Source organism: Hemitrygon akajei, chromosome 15 (assembly GCF_048418815.1).
Source record: "Hemitrygon akajei chromosome 15, sHemAka1.3, whole genome shotgun sequence".
Taxonomy (NCBI): Eukaryota; Metazoa; Chordata; class Chondrichthyes; order Myliobatiformes; family Dasyatidae; genus Hemitrygon; species Hemitrygon akajei.
Window position 1 is genome coordinate 2,534,793 of NC_133138.1, and position 12,372 is coordinate 2,547,164.

General features: G+C 43.2%; 1 protein-coding gene across 2 annotated transcripts in view; it reads right to left on the reverse strand.

Annotated features, from left to right (window-relative positions):
• hmmr (hyaluronan-mediated motility receptor (RHAMM)) overlaps window positions 1-12,372 on the reverse strand; it is a 105,814-nt gene that overhangs the window by 59,495 nt on the left and 33,947 nt on the right. For both annotated transcript variants that reach the window (XM_073067051.1, XM_073067050.1), the window contains exons 11-12: window positions 9,548-9,648; window positions 8,066-8,152 (exon numbers count right to left, since the gene is read on the reverse strand). In XM_073067051.1, coding sequence (XP_072923152.1) covers window positions 8,066-8,152; window positions 9,548-9,648 — 188 coding nt within the window. The remainder of the gene's footprint in view (window positions 1-8,065; window positions 8,153-9,547; window positions 9,649-12,372) is intronic.

A 12,372-nucleotide genomic window follows, 5' to 3' on the forward strand; every position in this document is an offset into this window, starting at 1 on the left:
TGGAGATGCCAGAAACAGCCACAGGATGAATTGCTCCATCAATAAATGGGAACTAATACAGCTTTATAATCCTGTAGTAGTATTGGTAGAGTTCTAATTTGTTCTGTATTTTATTTAAACACATAATCTGTCTTTTTATGCCATAATTATTACCATGAAACTTCAGCTAATTAGGGCAGTCACTTAATCAGGCAAAATCCCACTAAGTCCCAATGAACTGGAATCCACAGTATAGACATTGCCATCACCCAGTACATAGTCAATGCCATTACAGTAATGACCATTTGTCCATTAAACATCTAATCAGTTGCTCATAACTGGCATTGAGCTTCAAATGAGGAATATGATAGTTACAAAAAAATAGCAACTGGAGCTGAAAAATTTGTTCTCACTAGCCTACTAAAAATGTACATAGGAGCAGACAGCCATTGCCGACAGAAAGGTCTTTCTGAGCACATTTCAGTCAATGCCTTGTCAGATACTTTCACATGTGACAGGTCTTTTAGTGAATTTTAGCAGGGTGGCAGAGCAGCTTAACATTTAGCACAATAACACCACAGTGCCAGTAATCACTGATCAGGGTTCAATGCCTGCCTCTGTCTGTTAGGAGCTTATACATTTCCCCCCCAGATAACCACAACCATAGGAGCAGAAAGAGGCCATTTGGCCCATCAGGTCTGCTCCACCATTCAATCATATAACAATCACAGCACGGAAACAGGCCATTCCGGCCCTCCTAGTCCGTGCCGAACTCTTAATCTCACCTAGTCCCACCTACCCGCACTCAGCCCATAACCCTCCACTCCTTTCCTGTCCATATACCTATCCAATTTTACCTTAAATGACACAACTGAACTGGCCTCTACTACTTCTACAGGAAGCTCATTCCACACAGCTATCACTCTCTGAGTAAAGAAATACCCCCTCATGTTTCCCTTAAACTTTTGCCCCCTAACTCTCAAATCATGTCCTCTCGCTTGAATCTCCCCTACTCTCAATGGAAACAACCTATTCACGTCAACTCTATCTACCCCTCTCAACATTTTAAATACCTCCATCAAATCCCCCCTCAACCTTCTACGCTCCAATGAATAGAGACCTAACTTGTTCAACCTTTCTCTGTAACTTAAGTGCTGAAACCCAGGTAACATCCTAGTAAATCGTCTCTGCACTCTCTCTAATTTATTGATATCTTTCCTATAATTCGGTGACCAGAACTGTACACAATATTCCAAATTTGGCCTTACCAATGCCTTGTACAATTTTAACATTACATCCCAACTTCTGTACTCAATGCTCTGATTTATAAAGGCCAGCGTTCCAAAAGCCTTCTTCACCACCCTATCTACATGAGACTCCACCTTCAGGGAACTATGCACTGTTATTCCTAGATCTCTCTGTTCCACTGCATTCCTCAATGCCCTACCATTTATCCTGTATGTTCTATTTGGATTATTCCTGCCAAAATGTAGAATCTCACACTTCTCAGCATTAAACTCCATCTGCCAACGTTCAGCCCATTCTTCTAACCGGCATAAATCTCTCTGCAAGCTTTGAAAACCCACCTCATTATCCACAACACCTCCTACCTTAGTATCATCAGCGTACTTACTAATCCAATTTACCACCCCATCATCCAGATCATTTATGTATATTACAAACAACATTGGGCCCAAAACAGATCCCTGAGGCACCCTGCTAGTCACCGGCCTCCATCCCGATAAACAATTATCCACCACTACTCTCTGGCATCTCCCATCTAGCCACTGTTGAATCCATTTTATTACTCCAGCATTAATACCTAACGACTGAACCTTCTTAACTAACCTTCCATGTGGAACTTTGTCAAAGGCCTTGCTGAAGTCCATATAGACTACATCCACTGCCTTACCCTCGTCAACATTCCTCGTAACTACTTCAAAAAATTCAATAAGGTTTGTCAAACATGACCTTCCACGCACAAATCCATGCTGGCTACTCCTAATCAGATCCTGTCTATCCAGATAATTATAAATACTATCTCTAAGAATACTTTCCATTAATTTACCCACCACTGATGTCAAACTGACAGGTCTATAATTGCCAGGCTTACCTCTAGAACCCTTTTTAAACAATGGAACCACATGAGCAATACGCCAATCCTCCGGCACAATCCCTGTTTCTAATGACATCTGAAAGATCTCCGTCAGAGCTCCTGCTATCTCTACACAAACTTCCCTCAAGGTCCTGGGGAATATCCTGTCAGGACCCGGAGATTTATCCACTTTTAAATTTCTTAAAAGCGCCAGTACTTCCACCTCTTTAATTGTCATAGGTTCCATAACTTCCTTACTTGTTTCCCACACCTTACACCATTCAATATCCTTTTCCTTAGTGAATACCGAAGAGAAGAAATCGTTCAAAATCTCTCCCATCTCCCTCGGCTCCACACATAGCTGACCACCCTGATTCTCTAAGGGACCAATTTTATCCCTCACTATCCTCTTGCTTTTAATATAACTGTAGAAGCCTTTCGGATTTACTTCCACCTTATTTGCCAAACCAAACTCGTAACTTCTTTTAGCTTTTCTAATCTCTTTCTTAAGATTCCTTTTACATTCTTTATATTCCTCGAGCAATTCCTTTACTCCATGCTGCCTATATCTATTGTAGACATCCCTCTTTTTTCGAACCAAGTTTCTAATATCCCTTGAAAACCATGGCGCTTTCAAACCTTTAACCTTTCCTTTCAACCGAACAGGAACATAAAGATTCTGTACTCTCATAATTTCACCCTGAAATGACCTCCATTTCTCTATTACATCCTTCCCATAAAACAACTTGACCCAATCCACTCTCTCTAAATCCCTGCGCATCTCCTCAAAGTTAGCCTTTCTCCAATCAAAAATCTCAACTCTAGGTCCAGTCCTGTCCTTCTCCATAATTATATTGAAGCTAATGCTATTGTGATCTCACTGGACCCGAAGTGCTCCCCAACACATACATCTGTCAGCTGACCTATCGCATTCCCTAACAGGAGATCCAACACTGCCCCATCTCTAGTCGGTACTTCTATGTATTGTTGCAAAAAACTATCCTGCACACATTTCACAAACTCTAAACCATCCAGCCCTTTTACAGAATGAGCTTCCCAATCTATGTGTGGAAAATTAAAATCTCCCACAATCACCACCTTGTGTTTACTACAAATATCTGCCATCTCTTTACACATTTGCTCTTCCAACTCACGCTCCCCATTAGGTGGCCTATAATACACTCCTATCAGTGTTACTACACCTTTCCCATTCCTCAATTCCACCCAAATAGCCTCCCTAGAGGAGCTCTCTAATCTATCCTTCCAAAGCACTGCCATAAGATTTTCTCGGACAAGCAACGCAACACCTCCTCCTCTGGCCCCTCCTACTCTATCACACCTGAAGCAACTAAATCCAGGAATATTTAATTGCCAATCACACCCTTCCTGCAACCATGTTTCACTAATAGCTACAACATCATAATTCCAGGTATCAATCCACGCTTTAAGCTCATCCACCTTTCTTACAATGCTCCTAGCATTAAAATAGACACATTTAAGATACTTTCCACCTCCTCCTCTCTTTTCATCTCTAGCAATGCATTCAAATTTATTATCCTTTTCTTTCTTCTCCCCTACATCTTCGGGCTGAGCGCACCCCTTCTCCATCACCTGCCTTTCCTCCCTCACACACTGTCTACTTACTTGCTCTACTGGTGAACTAACCTCCTCTCCCATAGTTTCCTCAAATTGATTTCCGCCCCCCCATCTTACTAGTTTAAAGTCTGCCCTGTAGCCCTAGCAAACCTCCCCGCTAGGACATTGGTCCCCCCAGGATTCAAGTGTAACCCGTCCTTCTTGAACAGGTCACGCCTGCCCCAGAAGAGGTCCCAATGATCCAGAAACTTGAATCCCTGCCCCCTGCTCCAATCCCTCAGCCACGCATTCATCCTCCACCTAATTCCATTCCTACCCTCACTGTCGCGTGGCACAGGCAGTAATCCCGAGATTACTACCTTTGCGGTCCTTCTTCTTAACTGCCTTCCTAACTCTCTATACTCTCGTTTCAGGACCTCTTCCCCTTTCCTACCTATGTCATTGGTACCTACATGTACCACGACCTCTGGCTCCTCACCCTCCCACTTCAGGATATCTTGGATGCAATCAGAAACGTCCCAGACCCTGGCACCAGGGAGGCAAACTACCATCCGGGACTCCCGATCACCTCCACAGAACCGCCTGTCTGAACCCCTGACTATTGAGTCCCTTATTACTATGGTCCTCTTTCTTCTATCCATACCCTTCTGAGCTACAGGGCCGTCCTCTGTGCCAGAGGCCTGGCCACTGTCATTTCCTCCAGGTAGGCTGTCTCCCCCAACAGTACTCAAACATGAGTACTTATTGTCAAGGGGTACAGCCACTGGGGTACTCTCTAGTACCCGCCCCTTCCCCTTCCTGACCGTGACCCACCTATCTGCCTCCCGTGGCCCCGGAGTGACCACCTACCTGTAACTCCTCTCTGTCACCTCCTCACTCTCCCTGACCAGGCGAAGGTCATCGAGCTGCAGCTCCAGTTCCCTAACTCGGTCCCTCAGGAGCTGCAGTTCGGCGCACCTGGCGCAGATGTGAACATCCGGGAGGCTCGGAGACTCCAGGATCTCCCACATCCGATACCGAGAACAAGAAGCTGCCCTCACACTCATACTTCCTGAATAACTGAAAATAACAAGGAGAACTAAAAGATAAGCCTACTGTGCCCTCTTCCGCCTAAGCCCTCTGAGCCCAAGCCCTACACTCTGCTCCCGGCTCACTCCGCTGTCCGCAAACGAAGCTGCCCGCTGCTTAAGGCTGCGTTCTTTTTATATCTTCCCTCCTTCCCAGGCCTCCTTCACGCGCCTGCGCAGTCCCGCCTCTCAGAACTCCGATCTGAGAAGCAATTTGAAAATGGCCGCCGCTGCACTTCTTCTCAAAGCCTCGCTGTCCTCTTCCAAAAGAGCTGATCATTTTTTCCCCCTCCCAGGCCTTCTCTCCATAACCTTTGAAACATAGACAATCAAGGAACAATGGCCAGTTAAGGCTTTGCCTTAAATACACCCATCGACCTGGCTTCCACAGATGCCTGTAAAAATAAATTCCACAAATTCACCACCCCCTGGCTAAAGAAATTTCCCCACATCTATTTTAAATGGACATCCCTCTCTATCCCAAGGCCGTGCCCTCTTGTCCTAGACTCCCCCACCATGGGAAACATCCTTTCCACATCTACTCTGTCTAGGCCTTTCAAAGGTTTCAATGATATTCACCCCCCCCACCCATCCTAAATTTCAGTGAGTGCAGACACAGAGTCATCAAACATTCCTCGTATGATAAATAGTTCATACCTGGAATCATCTTTGCAAACCTCCTCTGAACCCTCTCCAATGCCAGCACATCTTTTCTTAGATGAGGAGCCCAAAACTGTTCACAATACTCAAGGTGAGGCCTCACCAGTGACTTATAAAGCCTTAGCATCACCTCCTTGCCGTTGCATTCTAGACCTCTTGAAATGAATGTTAACATTGCATTTGCCTTCCTCACTGCTGACTCTACCTGCAAGTTCATCTATAGAGTGTTCTGCACAAGGACTCCCAAGTCGCTTTGCATCTCATATTTTTGGATTTTTCCCCCACTTAGAAAATATTTTGCACATTTATTTCTACCAAAGTGCATAAACATGCATTTTCCAATATTGTATTTCATTTGCCACTTTATTGCCCATTCTCCTAATTTGTCTAACTCCTTCTGCATCCTACCTGTTTCCTCAACACTACCTGCCCCTCCACCAATCTTCGTATCATCTGCAAATGGCAACAAAGTCATCTATTTCATCATCTAAACCATTAATAAAGCCCAAAAGGAGCGGCCCCACCACCAACCCCTGCAGAACACTAGCCACTGGCAGCAAACCAGAAAAGGATCCTTTTATTCCCACTCGCTGCCTCCTACCAATCAGCCAATGCTCTAACCATGTTAGAATCTTCCCTGTAATACCTGGACTCTTAACTTGGTAAGCAGCCTCATGTGTGGCACCTTGTCAAAGGCTTTCTGAAAGTTTAATATACAACTTCTACTGCATCCCTTTTATCTATCCTACGTGTAATCTCCTCAAAGAACTCCAACAGATTCATCCAGTGTCACCAAGTACTCCATAACCTCATCCTTAACTATTGACTCCATCATCTCTCTAACCAGAGGTCAGGCTAACTGGTCTATAATTCCCCTTTTGCTGCCTTCCTCCTTTCTTAAAGAGTGGAGTGACATTTATTTGCCAGAGTCCAATGATTCTTGAAAGATCATTTCTAATGCCACCACAATCTCTACCACTACCTCTTTCAGAACCCTAGAACACAGTTCATCTGGTCTGGGTGCCTTAAGTACCCTTAGGTCTTTCAGCTTTTTGAGCACCTTCTCCCTTGTAATAGTAAGTGCACTCACTTCTCTTCCCTCACACCCTTCAACCTCTGGCACACTGCTAGTATCTTTCACAGTGAAGACTGATGCAAATTACTCATTTAGTTCATCTGCCCTCTCCTTGTCCCCTGTTATTATTTCTCCAGCCTCATTTTCTAGCGGTCCTATATCCACTCTCATCTTTTTTTACATACTTGAAAAAGCTTTTACTATCTACCTTGATATTATTTGTGAGCTTGCTTTCATATTTCATCTTTTCCCTCCTAATGATTCTTTTAGTTGCTCCCTGTAGGTTTTTAAAATCCTCCTAAATCCTCTATTTTTCCATGAATTTTTGCTTTGTTGTATGCCCTCTATTTTGCTTTTACATTAGTTTTGACTTCTCTTGTCAGTCACGGTTGTACCACTTTGCTATTTGATTATTTCTTCATTGTTTGGATTACATTTTCCTCATTTTTCCCCAGAAACTCAAACTATTGCTGCTCTGCTGTCATCCCTGCCGGCATCTCCTTCCAATTTACTTTGGCCAACTCCTCTCTCATACCACTGTAGTTTCCTTTACTCCATTGAAATCCTGCTACATCAGACTTTACTTTCTCCCTACAACACACACAAAATGCTGGTGGAATGCAGCAGACCAGGCAGCATCTATAGGAAGAAGCACTGTCGATGTTTCAGGCCGAGACCCTTCGTCAGGACTTAAGATCCATTACCAACCTTTTCTCCCCCAATCAACCCGCATGTTAAATTCTCCCACGACTATCATAACCTTGTCCTTTTGATACGCCTTTTCTATTTCCCGTTGTAATCTGTGGTCCACCTCTCAGCTACTGTTGGGAGGCTTGTATAAAAGTGCCATCAAGGATCTTTTACCCTTGCAGTTTCTTAATCCACAAGGATTCAACATCTTCCGAACCTTGTCACATCCTTCTACTGATTTGATTGCATGTTTTACAAGCAGAACCACACCACCCCCTCTGCCTGCCATTCTAACCCTCCAATACAATGTGTAACCTTGGGCATTCAGCTCCCAGCTACAACCATCCTTAAGCTACGACTTTGTGATGGTCAACACAGCATACCAGACAATCTGTAATAATGTAACAAGATCATCCACCTTATTTCTTATACTCTGTGCATTGAGATATAACACTGAGTACTGTATTTGCTACCCCTTTTGATTGTGCATCCCTAATGAATTGATACTCACCATGCTGGCTGCAATTCTATCCTAGCATCTGCCTGCTCTTCCTGACAGTCTGACTGCATGCTATCTTTGCTTTCATTCGATCTGTCCTATCCTGAGTCCCTTCACTTCGGTTCCACCTCCCTGCCAAATTAGTTTAACCCCTCACTTTCGTACAGATCTTACCTCCCCCCCGAAGAGATCCAAGAACCCATCTCAGGTCTGTTCACTACATACAAAATTAAATGGAGATGGAGACGTAAAATCATATGAACAAATATGCCTGCCATCAGTAGGTACAATCATAGTCATAAAACCTTAAGGAAACCGAAGGCAATATAAAGTTTGCTCAGCATTATTTTCAGATTGCTATGTAAATGAATTGAAGTTTTGACATATTCAAAAAGCCCAAGTACCTGAGTTCTTCCAAACAGCAGGAGAGTTTCAGTTCAACTTCAGCTTTGGCTTTCTCTAGTTTCTGTTTGTCTTGCTCAGTCACAGCTCTGGGTCAAGTTAAAACAGTACTGATTTAAACCAAGTCATTTACCATGCACAAGCAGCACATACTGTGCTGGTTCATTCAGCATCACAGACAATTTCACACCTTTTAAAGTTTGTGGAAACTGCAGTAGGCACAAAATAACTTGCATTTAGAGGGTATCCTTTGATTTATTTGAAAGGATTACTGCTGTCATAGTCACAACTATGATTTTTACAGTGTGAAGTTTACTGCAGTGTGACGCAACACTACACTGTGATGTGTATTGTAAGTATTGCTGGCAAGCTGGGAATTACAGTTTAGCTCCTGACACTTTCATTTACTGGCAGCCCCTCACTCACGAGCACCCACTCCTCTGGGGTAATGACAGAGATACCAACAGCTCTCAGCCCTTTCCACTGACAGTATTACAAACCCACCTCCCACCTACCTCCACTCCTCTGGGGTAAAACATACACACGCACCTCAACAGCTCTCAGACCATTCCACTGCAGCATTACAAACTCTCTCTCCCCCCCCCCCCCCCCCCCACCTACCTCCACTCCTTTGGGGTAACGACACACACACCTCAAAGTCTGACCATTCCACCAAGGGGAAACCACCCTCCACCAGCAGAGGGGGAATTTTGTGTACGTGTTGCCCTGGATTTCTTGCATCTGCAGAATCTGATTTGTTTATGATTTTCTCCCCCAACCACCTGTCCCAATTGAAACTCAAACAGCTTAGAGAGCAACCCAGCAGCTTTCTGTTCAGCCCCTCACAGAGTGAGCAAGAAGCCCAGCAAACGTTTTGCAGTTGTGTTAAAGAACAGGTCTGTACACATATACGATCATTGTCAGTATCACTAACAGAGTCTCATCATTAGAGAAAGGATGTGGAAGCTTTAGAGAGGCTGCAGAGGAGATTTGCCAGGATGCTGCCTACATTAGAGAGCATGTTTTGAAGACAAGTTGAGTGAGCTAGGACTTTTCTGTTTGGAGTGAAAGAAGATGAGGCAGTGACTTGGAGGTGTACATGATAAGAAACATGCATAGATCGAGTGGACAGCCAGAAACTTTTTCCCAGGGCAGAAGTGGCCAATACCAGGGGGCATAATTTTAAAGTGCTGGGAGAAAAGCATGTGGGGGGGTTGGGAGGAGATGTCAGAGGTACAGGTAGTTTTTAAAAAATATACAGTGTGTTGGATATGTGGAAAACACTAATAATAGGGTGGCAAAAGAGGTATATAAAAAGCTCTTAAAGAGGCAAATGGATTATAGAAAAATGGAAGGCTAAGTGGGAGAGATGGGTTAGATTGGTCTTAAGAGTAGGTTCAAAGGTCAGCACAACATCGTGGACTGAATGGATTGTACTGTTCTGTGGTTGGTCAATTTCACAACATCCATCGATTGGTACATACAGTTTCTCCTGAAGATCTGCAATATCTTCCACTGATTGTTCAAGAAGCTTCTGTATTGCCATGTGATCCCTCTCAGTCTGCTGCTGTTTGTCTGTTAAGGTCTGAAAGTCAAGTTATTAATTTATAACACACCGTGCACTTTGTGCATGGACTCCCCACATGAACAAAGGCCTTTCTGATCAAGCAATTAGCCCACTGCAGAATACTCAGCTGCTAGCAGAGATTACTTGGTCAGTAAACCGAATCGTTAAACATTCCTTGGTCTCAGATTAGTTTGTTTAATTCTTAGATTAAACTTTTTAATTGTTATTTTGTTTACAGTTTAACAATTGTAATGCCCTGGTTAAGACTTTTATTCCTAATGCTGTAGGGAAATTCATTTAGTAGCAGATTACAAGTAAGATAGATAAAGGGGATACAGTGGATGTTGTATATTTGGACTTTCAGAAGGCCTTTGACAAGGTGCCACATAAGACTACTTACCAAGTTAAGAGCCCATGGCATTAACAGGAAAGTTACTGGCATGGTTAGAGCACTGGCTGATTGGTAGGAGGCAGCAAGTGGGAATAAAAGGATCCTTGCCTGCTTGGCTGCCAGTGACTAGTGGTGTTCCACAGGGGCCGGTATTGGGATTGCTTCTTTTTATTCTGTATATCAATGATTTAGATGATGGAATAGATGGCTTTGTTAAGAGGTTTGCAGATGATAGCAGATTGGTGGAGGGGCAGGTAGTGTTGGGAAACAGGTAGGCTGCAGAAGGAAGAATGGGAGAATGGGCAAGAAAGGGGCAAATGAAATATAATGTTGGAAAATGCATGGTCATGCACTTTGGTAGTAGAAATAAATGTGCAGACTATTTTCTAAAAGGGGTGAAAAATCCAAAAATCTGATACGCAAATGGACTCGGGAGACCTTGTACAGAACAACCTAAAGGTTAACTTGCAGGTAGAGTCGGTGGCGAGGAAGGAAAATGCAAACATAGCATTTAGTTCAAGAGGTTTAGCATAAAAGAGCAGGGATGTGATGCTGAAGCTTTCTAAGGCACTGGTGAAGTATTGTAAATGGGTTTAGACTCCTTATCTAAGAAAAGAGTGCTGGCATTGGAGAGGGTTCAGAGGTTCACAAGGATGATTTCAGGAATGAAAGGGTTACCATATGAGGAACATTTGATGGCTCTGGACCTGTACTTGCTGGCATTTAGAAGGATTGGGTAGGGTGGGGGAAAGAAGATTTCATTGAAACCTTTCAAATGTTGAAAGGCCTAGACAGAGTAGATGTGGAAAAGATGTTTCCCCATGGTGGGAGAGTCTAGGACAAGGGGACACAGCCTCAGGATGGAGGGGTGTCCATTTAAGACGGATGCGGGGAAATTTCTTTCACCAGAGGGCGATGACTTTGTGCAATTTTATACCACAAGCAGCTGTGGAGGCCAGGTCGTTGGGTGCATTTAAAGCAGAAGTTGATAGGTTCTTGGTCGGCCATAGCATCGGAAGTTACCGGGAGAAGGCGGCCTAGGAGTGGGGCTGAGCAAGGGGTTTTAAAAAAAAAAGGATCAGGCATGGTTGAATGGCAGAGCAGACTATGGACTAAGTGGCCTATTCTGCTCCTATGCCTTATGGTCTACAATTGTTTACTTTTATTTTACATAATCATGTAACAATATAATTAACTGCCTACTATGCTCCCTAGTGGTGACAATATATACATGCAATTGCTCAATCTGTCCCCTTGTTGCTATTTGGTATGATTCTGGAAGCATCTCTTGGTACTGCATTATGTTTAATGGCTAATATCTCATTGGTCAACTGTTGGAATCTGCTGTGTTTTTTTAAAATACTCTTTATATTAGTTGAATTAATGCAAGACTAAAATTTAGCTTTAATCACAGTTTCTTTCTTACTGATATAATTTGTATTTTTAACAATTAGTATCTACTGCAAACTTGAGTATTTTTCACTGTATTTGGCAGTTCCTCTCCACTTACTGGCAGAAGGCTGTATAGCAGTCACATAATGGCTCATCACTCCATTTCATTTGTAATTAGCTAAATGTTCACACATTTTCACAGAACATAGAAATCTACAGCACATAACAGGCCCTTCGGCCCGCAATGTTGTGCTGACCATAACCTACTCTAGAAACTGCCGAGAATTTCCCTAGTGCATAGCCCTCTATTTTTCTAAGCTCCATATACCCATCCAAGAGGCTCTTAAAAGACCCTATTGTATCCGCTTCCACCACTGCCGCCTGCAGTGCATTCTACCACTCTGTGTGAAAAACTTACCCCTCGGTACACATTTCCAAGCACCTTAAAATTATGTCCCTTTGTGTTAGCCATTTCTGCCCTGGGGAAAAAAAACCTGGCTATCTACACTATCAATGCCCCTCATCATCTTAAATGCCTCTAACAGGTCACCTCTCATCCTCCGTCGCTCCAAGGAGAAAAGGCCAAGTTCATTCAACCTATTCTCATGAGGTAAGCGCTCCAATCCTTGTGTGATTATTCATGTTATAACTGTGTAGCCATTCATTGGATTTTCTTATCTATATTTTAATTATAAAGGTGATAAGAGTTTTCAAAAGCACCTTATTCAATCTATTGAATCTGTTTTGCTTCACAGCTCCTCACATACTTTTGAATGCTCTCTATCTTTGTTTAAACTTTAAAATAAATAATCACAAAGAATCAAAGTTTCTTGATTATTCCTGAACTCCTAAAAGAACTCGGGAATCAAACACAACTGAGATCTGACAATCCTATCTGTGAATCTGAACGGAATTTTCCCTTATCTACAGGCATGAAAATAGCTGACCATAAGCCAGTG